Source organism: Oxyura jamaicensis, chromosome 19, assembly GCF_011077185.1.
Source record: "Oxyura jamaicensis isolate SHBP4307 breed ruddy duck chromosome 19, BPBGC_Ojam_1.0, whole genome shotgun sequence".
NCBI classification, from domain to species: domain Eukaryota; kingdom Metazoa; phylum Chordata; class Aves; order Anseriformes; family Anatidae; genus Oxyura; species Oxyura jamaicensis.
In genome coordinates this window covers 3,537,387-3,552,970 of record NC_048911.1, presented here as the reverse complement: position 1 = coordinate 3,552,970, position 15,584 = coordinate 3,537,387, and the positions used below count along the sequence as shown (strand labels likewise).

The window sequence follows — 15,584 nt, the reverse complement described above, 5'->3', positions numbered from 1 at the left end:
ATAAAAGGTAGGCTTTGTTCACAATGTCAGTTAAGCCAGCACTAAATTCACTCAACTTTCTGTACCTGATATCAATTCAGGCATGAGCACACATTTCTGACAGTTCTATTAATAGAGGGCCTAACTACAGCATTGCAGACTGAAAGGTTATATAAAACAACTCTATATAAAACAACTCTATTTCTAATATATCATCATGAAAAGTATCCTGAATTTCACCATTAGGTCACTCACTGGAAGTCATCTTACTTAAAAAGGGAAGACTCCTATGGCTTATATATGAATTCCTTGTGAGGAACATAGAAGACTGTGGGCTGGGAGAGAAAAGACATGGCTTAAGCTGGCACGGATGACCTGGATTCCTTTATTCTGTTAGCAGATTCAACCTTAGAATATAAAAGTAATATGTGTTTCTTTATAGAAAGCTCTGGCAACTTAAAGTACCCTAACCTTGCTCTGTCAAATCACCTCACAACTCCAAAATGTAGATCATGTCAACTGCTGGTCAGGGCAGGTGTGTGCCTGTGACATAAACTGGTTTAGTGTTTCCTTACAGCAATAAAGACTCCATGGAATCCCATCATGAAAATGAAGCTGTCATGCCACGGCAGAATGGGCACTCTGTTGGCTTGCAGTTTGTGTTGCCTGTCCTTGATCACAACTGGGTATCTGTAAAGAGGTAAGAGCTGTTCTGTGGCTAGATGAAGTGATCTCTTCTGTTCATATCCTACTTCTGTACTCCTTATGCACAAACACCCCCTCCCTATTGTTTGCTGAGGCAATATGCAGTACATTTTAGAAAAAGGTATCAAGATTGTTGTTTTTTTTTTTTTTTTTTTTTTTTTCCTGTCTCTGACATGCTGTCTCTCTGAAATGGTCTCTCCCATCTCCACATTAAATGGAAGGACAACAAGAATTTAGATTAATTTCTCTTTCCTGTGACCATTCCTTGTATGATGACTATTCCAATCTTACAGCCATTCGCTGTGGTCCTTTCTGCATCAATCTTTTCCCATGGCAATGGCATATTCATAATCATTCATTTTGTAGTTAGAATAGGAAATTCTGGGAGTTTTTTGTCATCTTAAAAAGGATCAAGGTTTCACCTTCAGCATCTTACTTTGTTTGAACGTCTTTCGTTTGACTTTCTCCCCCAGTTCCTCACTCAACACAAATCACAGATTACACTAGTAGATAGTTTCTGTTCAGTAAAGAGTCTTCCGGCTGGATTCACACTGTTAGCAACATCTGCTCCTCTACTTCAGCTTCTTGGCAAAAACAACAAGCTGACGGTAAGATAGACATAGCTCCCTGTAACATGTTCAGCAATGTTCATCTGATTTTACATGCTGGAATCAGCAAGAAGACATTTTAAATGGTAACAACATGAGGTATCAGTTTTAGTCTTTAAAAAAGATCCTCTCAGGGAAATGGGGCCCATATTGTGCTCATTAGAACATTTTTGAGTTCCACGCAGTCGATATCTAGCAAACAAGTTGTTTTCTTAACAGTAAAGGGTATATATTTTTCAGGGCTTATATTCCAGATCCAAATTGTTACCAGGAAAAAGTATGCATTTGCTGAGCTGTGGTGTACCACTCTACCCCTTTACAACTGTTTTGGCTGTGCACTCCATGTATAAGGAGATTCTTTTTGAACAAGCCTCAACTGAGTTTGCATGTGAATAGTAACATCCATATTAGTTCTTCATTTGCAAAAGTAACATGCCACCACCACCATGGATGTGTATCATAAATGTAAATTCTCTAGAAATTGCTTATCAGAGAGAATTTGAGGAAAAGGAGACAGCAACTCAGTTATTTTGTCTTTGATTCATAGTTCCCTGCTGTCTTGAATGAGAGCGTAACAAAAAACTAAAAGCTGTTTTGTTTGCAATTAGGTACGACCTATAAATAAAGTAGGAAACTAAACCTGGGGCTGAACACTCCAGTCTGGCCAAAAGTATTTTGTGTAAGTTCAAGGCTACTCCTACAGAGCAGGTTCAAAAGTTTAACTGTTACTCAAATGTTGTTGGGCTCATGTTTCACTGGGAAATGTGTGTGCATGTGAGGAAGGGGGGTTTCCTGGAAAAAAATGGACAAGTGAACCAGTAGCATGGCAAACAGAGAGAAACCTGGTGCAGGAATCATTGCAGCTGCTACAGTGCATCTCTTCAGAACATACCTCAGTGCAGAGCATGATGAAAATGTTTATATTTACTTGTATTGTAGCAATGTTCAGATTCTCCAACTGAGATCAGAGTCCAGCTGGGTTAACACTAATCCTCAATGATCTCCTGTAGAGGTAAGAATCTCCATTCTTCCATAACTGTCCAAATAGTTAGACTGGACATGGGTGGCAGTCTATGGTGCTAAAATGACTTGCCCAAGATGCCAGAGCAAGCCTGTACTGGAGCCAGAAATAGGAGCTAGTCCCGTCTTCCATTCCCTGATACATGAAACCACAATGGCTTTGATGTTCAAACCTCACCATGTGTCTGTCTGTCATTCCCTAAACCCAGCAGTATTCCACCTAGGTCACTGACCACAGATAAGGGTTTTGGTAGGGGCACGAAGAGTGGAAAATGATTGCTTGAGCCAGGGAGAAAAGATGTGGATGTAAACTAAGTTGTTCACTGAAGGGTGACACCTAAACAAAGTGTTTTGACATGGTTTTTGGATAAGATTCCTGGTTTGGATCAGCCTTGAGGGGAATGGTCATGGTAAAAGCGTCTCTGGAAATGCAGGAAATCCTTACGGAGCCTTATGGTGGTGTTGACTCAGACTCTTGGCAGGGTGGCTCTGTTTAATACCTGCGTAAACCAGAATGACCTTGTTCTAAACTTTATTTGTATAGGTTATATTATTACTTAAAGAGACAGCCCTCTCAGCTGGGAAATTGAGGATTTCCTTGCTCATTAACGTTAGAACTAGGGCCAAATGCCCACTTGAGTGGTGGTCACTTTAGATAACATGGACATGCTTTTTGGGCAGCACATTGCATTTCTTCCTTCACTATTAGTGAGAAACAGTTATCTTCAGAATCAAATAGAAGATGAAAGCAGCAGCAATTAATGATGAAATGACTGCCTCGAGTGCCAAAATAGTTATGGGAAGTGTTAAGCTCAAGTGAAAAATGCAGTTTTCTAACTCATATTTCTACAGAACTGAGTCTGAGAAATTTTTGCTTTGCCACCTGCAAAGCCTGACCTAACTGACAATCAGTTTAATATGCCTGATGGAAAGCAGTTATGAGAGCCACTGCTGTGTCAGTTTTCAATCCTTGGAACAAATACAAGGATGTGAAATATGAGGCAGATAGTAATTGATTTGCCTTTTCTGAAATGCTGGGATGTTACTGGAAGGAAATAAACATCAGCATTCTTACTTGAAAAAAACAATGGCATGTATTTAAGAATGGCTTTTCGTATATAAATTTGAAGCCAAAGGTTAAAATACAGTTTTCATACTTCCGTTTTCTACTGTAGGTTGAAACTAGATATTTACATAATTGATTAATGATTTAAAATGGCAAGTAGGAAATCTTAATTTACATAATTTATTTTAATCATATTTTACATTTATAAATCTTAACTCTTTACTTGAACAAAAGCAGATTCCTTGTGCTTTGCAGGATGTTACTTTTAGTCAGAAGGACAGGAGTAGTCCTTGATTTAAGCTATGTCAACGTGTATCTATTCACACTTTTGTTTATGCCTTTAGTCATTAAGTACTGTTTGGTATCCTTTGTTTATTAGTTACTGTGAGTTTTTAACTGATTATTTCTGTTAAGTTACATTTAGATGGGATCTAAGATTCAATTAAAATGTGCAAAGGAATTAATGAGAGATGAAAATTTGTCTTTAGCTCCCCCAACTTCCAAAATATTAATACCAGCAGATCTTGTCCTTCCACATGTTTGAGCTAATCATCCTACTGCTTGATTCTACCCATAGTCTGGAAAAGGGAAAGGCAAGCTGTCTTCCTTTTTCAAATCCCTTTCGAGTTCTCAACTCTGAATGAACCAGTCACCAAAATGAACTTGAATAAATTGAATTGAAGAATTCACTTTCTTTCTGCACCTGCAGATGAAGCCACTGATATAAAAAGCTGGTTCAGCGCTCAACAAGCTATTTCTAGTCACTTACTTAGCAACACCCACCCGTTTGGTGTTCTGACTTTCTCTGAAATTTCTGCAGCAAGCCTGGACTGCATGTATATTTTGTACTTAATGATTCTAGATATCACTTTAGTGTTGGCTGTCCTGATTTCACATTTTATTTTAAATGGGGCTTTTTTTTTTTTAAAAAAAAAAAGGACAGACGTTTGGTTTAAATCAAAGCACGACACTTTAAAATTTGTTTTGCCCTTTAAACTGGTACATTTCTATTTATTTATTTCTTTATTTATTTTTGCTCACATTTTGCAAAGTGCTCATCACTTCAAAGTGTGGCTGACAGCTGCTGTTTAGGAGGTATATAAAGTACTTGGCAAGGTTCTTTTTTTTTTTTTTCCTGGAATAGTCTAGAACGGCAACTTGCAGTTCTTTGAGATATACTCATACTTGTACGTGTGACGTGTTCTAGTGCCTTTGGTAGTACAAAAATAGTACAGTGCACAAAAGGGAAGAAAGCACATATGCATGATGGGTATGCATTTCATAGCAAATTGCTATAGAGACTGATTGAGCAATGGATATAATTGTAACCTGCACAGGGGTAGGACATGGAAACAAGCAGCACGGCTTATGCTGCTGTAGTTCAGGGGGCAAATCCCTTAATGTGAATGCAGTTAGTTACACAACACAAGAAGATTAGTCCCACATAGGAAGCAAAATGGGTTAAGATAGTGTAACTACAGATATCTATGGCCTGTAGTATTATCATTGAATACAACATTTGTGTCTACTGGAAAATTATACTGCTGTAATTATTATAATGTACACAGGTACTCTGGCAACGAATCTAATTTCTACAGAAGCCCAAGGTAAAACTGGGCTTTGAAGCAGAGAAGGAAATACCAGCTAGGCCTGTTGCTGGAAGCAGGTGAATGGACGAAAGGGAGGAGCGCCGCCAGCCTAGGGAGTTCTGGTCACTTCTTGCTGCGATCTTGCTTCAGCACTGGATTTTTCTGATCTTAATTTCTTGCTGTGTATGACTGGTTTGTTCTTGCGTAAGTACTAGGCTGTGAACTTCTCAGAGGAGGAGAAAAAGGGGGAGGGAGTAATGGAGGCAGTGAAAACACAGGTGGCTTGAGTTATATTTGTCCTTTTTGAACAGATTAATCACTCTGCTGTTTTATACTGTCCACCAACACAAGCTTTATTGTGAGGTACTCAAAATATTTTTTTTTATTGATTGGAAAATGGAGTGACTGCAGTTCTTCCACAACTTTGATAAAGTTAGTCAAACTCCCGCAACTGTTCTAAGCTTCAAAACAAAGGTTCTTCCTAGCTTCATTTATCTTGCTGATTTACAGTAATAAATTTTCATGGTATTTTTTCAAGTAGATAAGCCAGATGAAGTTGATACCAGTGCTCTTATTGATACGAGTTGTAACCTAATCTGAGCATTATTTTCTGCTATGCATTATTTTTAGCTTAAGACAACAGTGTTACATAACAAGGGAACATGACAAAAAAAACCTAAATATTGGCTATTAATGAAAAGTGCCTGAAGTGCTACTTTGAGTACAGAGCAGGGACTTTGCCATGCTTCTGACTCGTAAGAACAAAGAGATGGGAGTTCCTTCACTGGTCCTGAACTTGTTTGAAACAGAAGTAGCTACTTGAGCCATGAAAATAAAATTCTGTTATTAGTAGCCTGAGAGTCTGTATTACCATGTTGGACTGAAAATGCACAAAGTGTGCAAATACCACCATGATTCCAGGCAAGAAAGAAAGAATGCCCCCATTTTGTTCCCACACCTTTTAATTTTATATGGAAGACCTCTTGAGACCATCTTCAGACCAGGTAAAATTACTAGTAGTATAGAGGGTGGATGGAAGGACGTTATGAATGGAATGAATTGACTGAAAGGTATAAGATATGAAGGCATCTAGACTTCTAGTGGAATACTGTGCTACAAATACCAGTCAAATGGTGTGAAGGAAGGTTGCTGGATACTTCAGTGCCTTTTATGCTTGATACCACCTAAACATCATTCTGTATTTCAAGAAGATGAAATACCTTCATGAAGCTACAGAAGTAAGAGTTCTCTTGGGATGGGTACCTGGAAAGACCTTTGTGACTGGTCTGTGTTAGATACATGTAGGCCCTCTCATGAAGCAAAAATCTCTGGCAATGTTCACAAATCCTTTTTTAACAGAAATATGCAATTGTCCCAGTATTACTGAGGGAAGATCTAGAGATACTGAATGGCTTGTCTACAATCAGAAACTGGACGGCAGAACAGTGATTCAAATCCTAGGCTAGCACCTTAGCTTTGGTTGTCCTTCCCTGATCTGCCCCCAAATATTCTGTAGCTCCCACACAATCAGAAACCCTGGCCTGAGTCTTCTCCAATCAAGACTAAGTTCTAATTCTTACTTTAAATAAGACTCAGATCTGGTCTGATGTCTTGTTATGAAGCATCCCTGGCTTTCTATTATCTGTGTTCTACATTAGACTTATTTCCACAGCTCCTTTACTGCTGAAGATCACAACAATCTGTAGGCAGTTTATCGGTTGAATACATTACTGAGCAGCTTGCAGTGTATGTTGGTGTTCAGAATTTTATGGGCTTGGAAATAGTGCAATTGTATGAGATGAATGAATAAATAAAAGTATTATAATAGCAAAAGATGCCAGAGAAGAATCACATCTTACTGTAGAAATAAAAAGAGACCTTTTATCATAGGAAAAATTGAGTAAACGACAATGAAATCTTGCGTAGACATAAGAAAAGTGAAGCATGCAAAGTGAAACACTAAGTATGTGTAAAGCAGAAGAATGAAAGACACAATAATTATTTTGTAAATAAGAATAAAGGGTCCTCTGGGCTACACCTCTTTCTCTCATAACATTGAGAAGATGGCCATCCCTAAATACTGCCAAGAGTATATAAGCTATAATGCATGTTTTTATTGGAAATGATACCAAGGAACAGATTTGTGTTAGTGACTGCTTGCAAATGTTTACTATTGCTGAGTATTTAATAAATAACAATGATTCATATTGTGGTTTTACTAGTGTGCTTGCAAATTTTGTAAAGAATAGTATATGCAAGATCCAAGTGCTGAAGTCTGAAAATGTCTTGTGCATTAATTAGCAAAAATCAGAAGCTAAGTAAGGCTGTGTAAGTGTTTCAAAGCTTTAGTATTTATTGTTTTCTTTCTCCCTGTTAACTATTGGTGGTACCATTTGCTTTAGAGGTATGGACCAGAGCAAGGAATTCTTCCCAACTACTCTGCTCCCAGGTTACAAATGTAACTGATAGACTTCTGCCCGCATGTAATGCTATTTTGCCCCATTTTTATGGTTTTGTTTTTTCTTTGTTTCATTAAAAGCAGATGTTTGACTGGCCAAGGTTTTACAGACTTCATTACCAGTAGTTGATTAAAATCAAAAGATGCACAGGAAATAAGTGAGTCTGGCCACTTTCTGCATCTGCTCTCATGTTGGAATGGAAGCTATGCACTGCCTAAGGTGGGTAGCTACCAGTGATACTATAAATACATTTTAATCCCTATTTTCTCTCTAGACCATTTTATAAGTCCTTCCAAATATTTGCGCAATAGCTGTCATAAACAACAGCATCCTGGGGTTATTATAAGCAAGAGCCTGGAAATGACAGACGTTTTCTCTGTTGCTCTCAGAATTTCCCAGTGCTGATGGGCAATGCATGGCAATAGAGAGTTCATGTACTTACCCTTACCAAAATGGTGAATAGAGGTTGCCTTTGGCCTTACTGGAAGCATTAAGTGACAGTTAATTTGCTTTGTGCAGGACACTCTTCTGGGAAATAAAGGGCATTCTCAACACTAAATTAGATTATTCTTAATTTAAATCTATGTTTATGCAAGTTTTCAGTTAACCTTAAGTTTAACATTCTCTGCAGTGATTAAAATACTGTGTTCACTTGCAGAATGGTCTCTCTTTTGGTCTGAAGCTAGCAAGCCTAGGAAGAGAAAGACCTCACAAGGAAAGGCCTCTATTTTTTGTTCTGTCAATGCTTGTCTGTGTGTCATTACTCACAATAAATGGCTCCTTATCTGTTATGCTGTCTTCTTAATTAAGAGGGCTCTGGTGTATAAAAGTGAAGACTGCAATGATCACCCAATGGTTCTTCTGGGGATTAATGTTTCACTGTGGTTGAAAGGTCAAAACATAGGTTAAATAGACTTTTAATCCCATAGTTTTTTTTTGTTGTTGTTTGTTTGTTTGTTTGTTTGTATTTTTCCCAAATCCATGCAGATTTCAAGATTTCACAGCCATCTTCTGCTATAAACGTGGCAGAAGCATCCGCAATTCTGAAATGCAATAAATCCAGTTATCAGGTATACCAGTAAAAGCGAGTTTGAGCCAAAAAAAAAAAAAATGGTAGAGGCAAAATCAGTTAAATTGGTTAGCAAGATAGTGTCTTTGATGCATGTTAACTATAATGCCTCACTTCCCTTGACCTCCACAAGCTGTTCTGTGTTTGAATAAATCTCAGCTAGAAGAGGAAGCTCTGTTCCAGTGATGTGCAGCTTCCTCCTTTGTCTGATGTTAATGCAAAATGTGCTAACTCACAAAGAAGGTTTTTTCTTTTTCCCTTTTCCTTTTCCTTTCCCTTTTCGTTTCTCTTCCCTTTTCATTTTCCCTTCCCTTTTCCTTTTCCTTCTCCTTTCCCTTTTCCTTTTTCTTTTTCCTTTATTTTTTTTTTATTTTGAGAAGGAGGGAATAATTAGTAGAATTTGAGTGTCTTTATCTTTTACAGCTCTGTGAGCATGTGCTGGGACAGAAACTTCTCCTGCTATACCTTTTGAGGCAGAATTACGTGGATACAAATGAGGAGAATCTTACCTATGAAATGAGTTATTTGGATAATCCCTCAAGAAGTTTTCATTATGTTGCATTTTGTTTCTTGTTTTAGAAGTGTAGGAGAAGACTCTGAACTAGTGTCCTTCCCCAGACAAAAGCATGATCTACGTCCCTGGAAGTTTAAAACTACATCGATTAAATGTAAGTAATAATGAAAAAGGTGGAGTTTACACTATAGAATGTGTAAATTCTATCTGCTCCTATCACAAGGCTAAAGTATGATTACACTGGATCCACATTAAGTTTTATGCCATTACCCAAGCAACATGAGAGAAAGCATTTCAAACAAAAATGCTGGCTGAGGTGGTAAAAGGATGAGGTTACTAAAAAAATAATAATAAATAATAATTAAAAAGTGGTATTTATTAAAACTCACAGAACAAGAATCTCCCAGGCAGGTATTTTCCAATTAAGTCTATAATGAAACAGGTGGTCCAATTGGTTTTGTTGGAGTTTTCTAGTAACAGAGGACTGCTTGTGAAGCATACTGGACTCATAATTATTGTTAGTCTGGATGGTTCAGTCCCTGGTTACATATTTGTTCCATACAAAAGGGAGGGACAGACAAATTGAGTAATGGCTCATACTGTTACTTTTGCCTGCAAAGGTTTGGAAAAAACTTGGCAGTCCAGTCATGTATGGTTAATCCCTGATTATTCAGCTACTAAATTTTATTCTAAAATATTAAGTATTTCATAACACTATTTTAACCTATTGGCAGTTGCTACCTTAATCACATCTAATTGTGGCCACAAACAACACACCGTTTGATTCAATAAACAGAGTAGATTCAATAAACCACAGGTGCAGACTTTCTCAAACTTTGGTCAGAAGTAGAACACTGAGGTTTCCTTCTTTCTGGTCAGGACAGGATGTATAGCTGAAGGGAATAACAATTTGGTAAATGCATCAGTCAGGAGGACCATAATGCAAGAAAAATATACACGTTAGTAGATGAGTAATCTCTGGAGTTTTGCACTATGGTCTTTTACGAGAACAGGGTAGACTATTGATTCTATAATACATCTGAAACTGAAAATCATGCTGAATTTTGCGCATGATTACATTACTTGAGTAGCTTGCTCTCATGACAGATCTGTCACTGTTTGGTTTAAACTGTAGATCAAACTGCCATCCCTACAGACATGCAACTGAGATAGTAATGTGATAAGTCCAAGTCTGCCTTTACATATTATCAGTGCAGAGTGGGTTCAAAGCCAAAAGTGATTCATTGTGCAGTTGTGGTTCAGAAACCACAGTGACAAACCTTAAAAAGAAGACAACCTCTTACCTAAGTTTATTTCCTTCTGCAGCTCTTTCATAGTCATCATCATTGTCTTTGTGTCTCCTTGGAGTGGAAAATTTCAGGTAGGTCCAGGCATTCATTTATCAGGCTGACTGCCTGGCAGAATTATGTTGAGTTTTATTTTCTGAACTTGTCAGACACTAAATTTACTAAGTCTTGTGGCAATCCATTTTGCAATTATTAGTAGAATCGTAAGATTTTTGGATTTGTTTCCATCACATAGTTTTAAAATACATAATGGCTATGCCTCAAAATGCTGACCATTCCCACATATGTGTACGAACACACACGTATTCTCTTTTGGCTCCTTTATGTTCTTTGTCTGCATGATACATGTGAGAGGGAAGATATCACATGCAGCTTGCTTCTTTCCTCTTAAAATCAGTATTGGTAGATCTGGTCAATGATGAATGTTATTTCCATATTCAGTTCTTTCATACACTTTGTTGCTGTTTGCTAGTCAGGGGTTTAATAAGCTTCCTTTTTTATGTATAGAAGTGCTTTGGAGTTAATCAGGATAATAAAATTCTCCTGAGTTTATATCTTATGGACAACTTGGTTCACTAAGAACGGCCCTTTGGACCTAGCTCTCTGAGAAAGCTCTGGCAAAGCTTTCAAAGCTGTTAGTGAATGTGGCAGCCTTGATACGCAGAATGTTTGATTTTGAAGGGGTATTTGGATAAATAAATACATTTGAGGGCTTTTTGCAGTAGATACTTGAGAATCCTTTCAGGGGAAACCGGAGGCTCTCACATCAGTTGTCTGAGAACAGCCCTGTCTAGCTTGCAGTCACAGCACGTTTGTTGGCAGTGTCTCACCTGGATTTAATTAAACTGACAGGAACACACCAGCGGCTGCAGCGCAGGCTGCTCCCGCGAGCCTTGCTTGGTTATGTAGCACTGCCTGGGAGCGCACAAGGCACCTCATCGTGAGCTGCCTCCTACTCACACCACGGCCTAGCTGCTTGCTCATGAGAATGGCAGCACAGGTAGGGCCGTGGCCACGTCAGGGTGGGTGCCTCAGTCGTAGGTGGAGCACGCAACAGAGAGTGGAGACCCACCAGGACTGCAGCCCAGGCACTGAGCGGATGCCTGGGCAGCCAGGGCACTGCAGGCGAGTCACAGCTGAGGGCTCTCTGGATGAGTAATAGCCAAGAAGAACTCAATTGCACGCTTGGTTTGGAATAAGTCAGCTTCATAAGTGCATAAAACTGCCAGGGCTTGGCCTGCTGAGTGTCAGCCGACCAGTTCACTGCCACCAAAAGTGCTGCTTCCCCCGGTGGTTCCAGTTGCGCTTCTCAGGTTCAGCCCTCACCACGTCTGCTACCGCGGGCAGGTCGGGAGCGGGGTAAGAAAATCTGCTGCTGCGCGCGTGGCTAGTGCCAAATGCCTCGCATAAACAGGGGCTGACTTGCTGCTACCATAGAAGGATTTGGCTGCTGGTGGCTTCTTGCATGACACGGCCACGAGACCTCGTGCCTAAAGGAACCGAGGGGAGAGGCGCTGCTGGAGGCAGTTTGCTGGGGCCAGCGAGCTGTGCTTGCACTGCTCGGCACTCCGTTAAGTGACACAGGCAAACACTGCCAGGACACTGCATATCCCGACCCACAGAAAGAAGCAAGTCAGCCAGAACAATATTTAGCTGCAAAGAAGCGAGCTGTAAGCTTGCCTAAAAAGAAAGAAAACCGGAATGATACCGGGCAGCGCTCTGCAGCCCGCTCAGCAGGAGCGCATTGTCACGAAGCTCCGCAGAATTATTTGGCCTGCTGTTGCAGTGCGTGTGTGTGCGTGTGTCTGTCCGTCTGTGTGTCTGTCCGTCTGTCTGTCTGTCCGTCTGTCTGTCCGTCTGTGTGTCTGTCTGTGTGTCTGTTTCTGTCTCTCTGTGCTCGTGCCCGTGCCTGTGCCCGTGCCCGCGCTGGGCTCTGCCCGGCCGCCGCTCCTCGGGCGCCTCCCCGCGGCACTGCCCGGAGCAGCCCCGGCCGCCCGGCTGAAATGAGCAGAAATGAAATGAGGTCTTCGGGGTGATTTGAGCTTTTTTTTTTTTTTTTTTTTTTTTTTTTACCCGCTGTTGTGGCTGCAGATAAACTTTTTAATTTCTACACAGCGGCGCTGGTTCCTTGTTGCTTCCAAGCAGAGTCAGTCCTTGACTTCGCTCCATTAATAAAGCAGTGGGATGCGTGGATAATAGAACATCTACTCACTGGAGGTTCTGTAGAGAAAAAGTAGCAGGGAAATATTGAATAGACAGCAACAACTGCTTGCTAATGTGGTAAAATGGAACATGGAATTGTTTTCAGATGCAAGCTGATTTCAGTGGAGCTGCCATGTTGTGGGAGAGATGCCCTTAATCTATATTTAATCCTCCCTTAGAAAGTTGAGAGTTAAGATGTTACCAAAATACAAGTTCCCTCTTGAAATAAAATTAATGTAGATTTATTCACAATTAAGTTACGCCGAGCAGGACCATGCCTTCTGGTTCGTGAAATGAGGATAGACTGCAATACTGCGCTGTTGAGGACGCAGAAGTAGAGGAGCCCAGATTTCACAAAATGGCCAAGAATACTAGCTGCCATTTCATTTTCAGTTTAGTCTGAAGTGTGAAACACATGGTCTTCAAAAAAAAACCACCAACAACAAAAAACCAAACCACAGCTTAGATTTGTCTTAATCTGTGAGTCACAAACTGATCTGTAATTGTTCCAATTAGCTGCCTCACTCTTGAACTCTTACAGCTTACTGTTGATTTTCACTTTAAGCTTTCTTAACAGGGTGCAAAAAATAAATTACCCTCTGAAGCTGGTAATCCACAAAAGGCTCAAAAGACACGTGACTAATTATTTTTCAAAGAAAAAATAATATAATAGGGAAATTCATGTTGGCAAAGTTAAATAAAAATCTTTTTCAAATCCAAGTGGACAGAAGAAAGGCAGGAAAGAAAGGTATCTGTGCACACTAGAGAAACCAGAATGTCTTCCTGTGTCCTTTCTTCCCCTTTCACCCCCAAAAAGGGGACTGAAAGGGGAAGAAACCCTGTTGCTCAGTTCAGAACTGTGGAATGTGCATGGTTCCAGCTTGGGAGCAGAGGAGATCAGGTTGTGTTTTTTTTTGTTTGTTTGTTTGTTTGGTGTCATTCCCTCACCCCTACCCCAAACAGAAAATAGTCTGCAATGTGAGTTGTTTGCTTAAATTGCTGATTTGACCTAAAAGCTCTGGATCTTCTTGGAAAGGATTCTGTTCTGGGCACACTTCTGTTCTGATCTGGCCACTGCAAAGCAGATGGGAGCTAACAGTGAGAAGTGACTGGTTAGGTGGCAGGGACAAAGTTTTTATTTATTTATTTATTTATTTATTTGAATGGAGATGGATATGTGTGTGAGTGTGTGATGTGGCCGTAAAGATCTGAGTTGCAGAGAAAGCAAATGACTTGTCCAGAGCAGCACAAGAAGTCTGTGGTAAAAGAGTGCTCAGGTCCAAGATAGGTAACTGGTCTAGTGAACCAGCTTCTCTAGCTTCCCTTTTTCTCTCCCTCTCTTCTGTAGAAAGGCTGCTTTTAGAGCAAAGGTCTCAATGAGACCTTGGCAAAGATTGTTAATATTTTCTTTTTCATACATGATGTCTCTGAGATCATTGCAGAACTGTGCACTTTTATTTCTTGGATGCACAATGGATTATTTTGCTTTTGTTGTCTTCTTCTGTAGCACTTCTGATTAGCAAAAACACAGGACTAAAACTTCTTCTTCTTCTTCTTTTTTTTTTTTTTTTTTTGTAAAGTTCTTCCCACTGAGAGGAACATTTAATTTCAGTTTTTAGTGGCTGGGCTTCATCGCCGGAAATGACTATAGTGATTGAAGTTCCTCATAGCTTGAAAACAAAATTGACTTGTAGCTTGTTGCACTAAGGAAGCGTTTTATAATATATGGTGCCTTTCTGCGCTGGGAAATATGCAGGACCCTAGTGCACATGAAAGCACAGGCTTGCAGTCCCAGCCACCTCCTGAGGAGCAGAACTATGGAACTAGTGAAGCACATGAGAGACAAGGTCCATTTGTGTCAGTGTCAAGGAACAGTCCAGCAAAGAGTGATTACCTGACGGTTGGTGTGCTATGCTATGCGAATTTAATAAACTTCATGGACTGGTTTATTGTTCCAGGTGAGAGTCTATTTCCTCTTTCTACGGAAAAAGAAATTTCTTGACAGTTCTACTTATTCCTTAGCTACAAATGTTTTGTAATCTAACGGTATACTTCTATATGGCAGTTTAATCTTTCTTGCTTATCTGCTTTAGCCTCATGCTCATGCTCTCTATGAAACTTGCAACTATACAGTTGAAAGATGAATAAATGATCTATTAGTTATTAGTTATTAATAGAACTCTTACACAAATCATGTCTGTTAAATGCTTAAGAGTTATAGTTTTAAAGCTATGTTATAAACAGACGTTGGTATACAGAGCAAATAATCTATTTTCGTGTCTGGATTCCAGATACATGACTAAGAAACTTCTCTTTATTGTATACAGCAGCTTACGAAGTCGTCCTTGGCTTAGGTACGTTAGATGTGGTATTCCTGTATCTGAAGTGATGACGTTCCCTACAAAAAATTTATGTTATCATTGTGAAAGTTTGTCTAAGGAAGGTTTAACTTCCTTATGAGCTGGTGGAATGTATGGGATTTCTGCAATGAAGAGTGTAACATGACGGTGTAAAAAGAATGGAAAGCCATTTCTCTACGTATCACCTACCAAATTTAGAAGTTGTTTTCTAAGAAATAATATCCTTCTTCCAAAACCTTTGTTTTTTGATCTAACCATGAACAACAAAGCGTTTCTTCTATTAAACTAATGACATTTTTTTCCACTCATGTAAACTGTGGCCTGAGAATTCTGCTGCTGAGAATCACCTCTAAGCATCTATCAGGCTTCCAGGGATCTTATTTAGAAATGTGCAGGAAACACTTGCGAACTTGCTGTATTTTACTTCTGAGTGTCCTGGAAATCATAAATGTTTTAAAACCTTGCAAAAACCTCAAGGATGGATTGCTAAATCTGGAATTAATACCTAGTGTTAGTACACAAAGTAGTTATTTTTAATATTTAGATCATTAGGAAATTTAAGACATTCAGTCAGTATCTTTAAAAATTGAGAGGCTAGTCGGTTTAGGAGTTAAAACTTTTTCTACTGAACACTTATTAACCACACATGTAAGAGGGAAGGAAACAAGTAGGGTGCACGCTGAAAGATATTGCAAGACTGCTAGTG

At 39.4% G+C, this 15,584-nt stretch overlaps 1 protein-coding gene across 6 annotated transcripts in view; it reads left to right on the top strand.

Annotated features, from left to right (window-relative positions):
• Nucleotides 1-554: 554 nt before the first annotated feature.
• Nucleotides 555-15,584, top strand: part of LOC118176235 (protein spinster homolog 3-like) — a 41,603-nt gene continuing 26,573 nt past the window's right edge. For 3 of the 6 annotated variants that reach the window (XM_035343104.1, XM_035343103.1, XM_035343100.1), the window contains exons 1-5: nt 555-679; nt 2,232-2,304; nt 7,510-7,649; nt 8,919-9,163; nt 14,099-14,476. In XM_035343104.1, the coding sequence (XP_035198995.1) occupies nt 14,269-14,476 (208 nt within the window). In that variant the 5' untranslated portion in view covers nt 555-679; nt 2,232-2,304; nt 7,510-7,649; nt 8,919-9,163; nt 14,099-14,268. Of the gene's footprint in view, nt 680-2,231; nt 2,305-4,791; nt 5,172-7,506; nt 7,650-8,918; nt 9,164-14,098; nt 14,477-15,584 lie in introns of those variants that run through there. The other 3 variants (XM_035343101.1, XM_035343102.1, XM_035343105.1) reach the window with 3 other exon arrangements.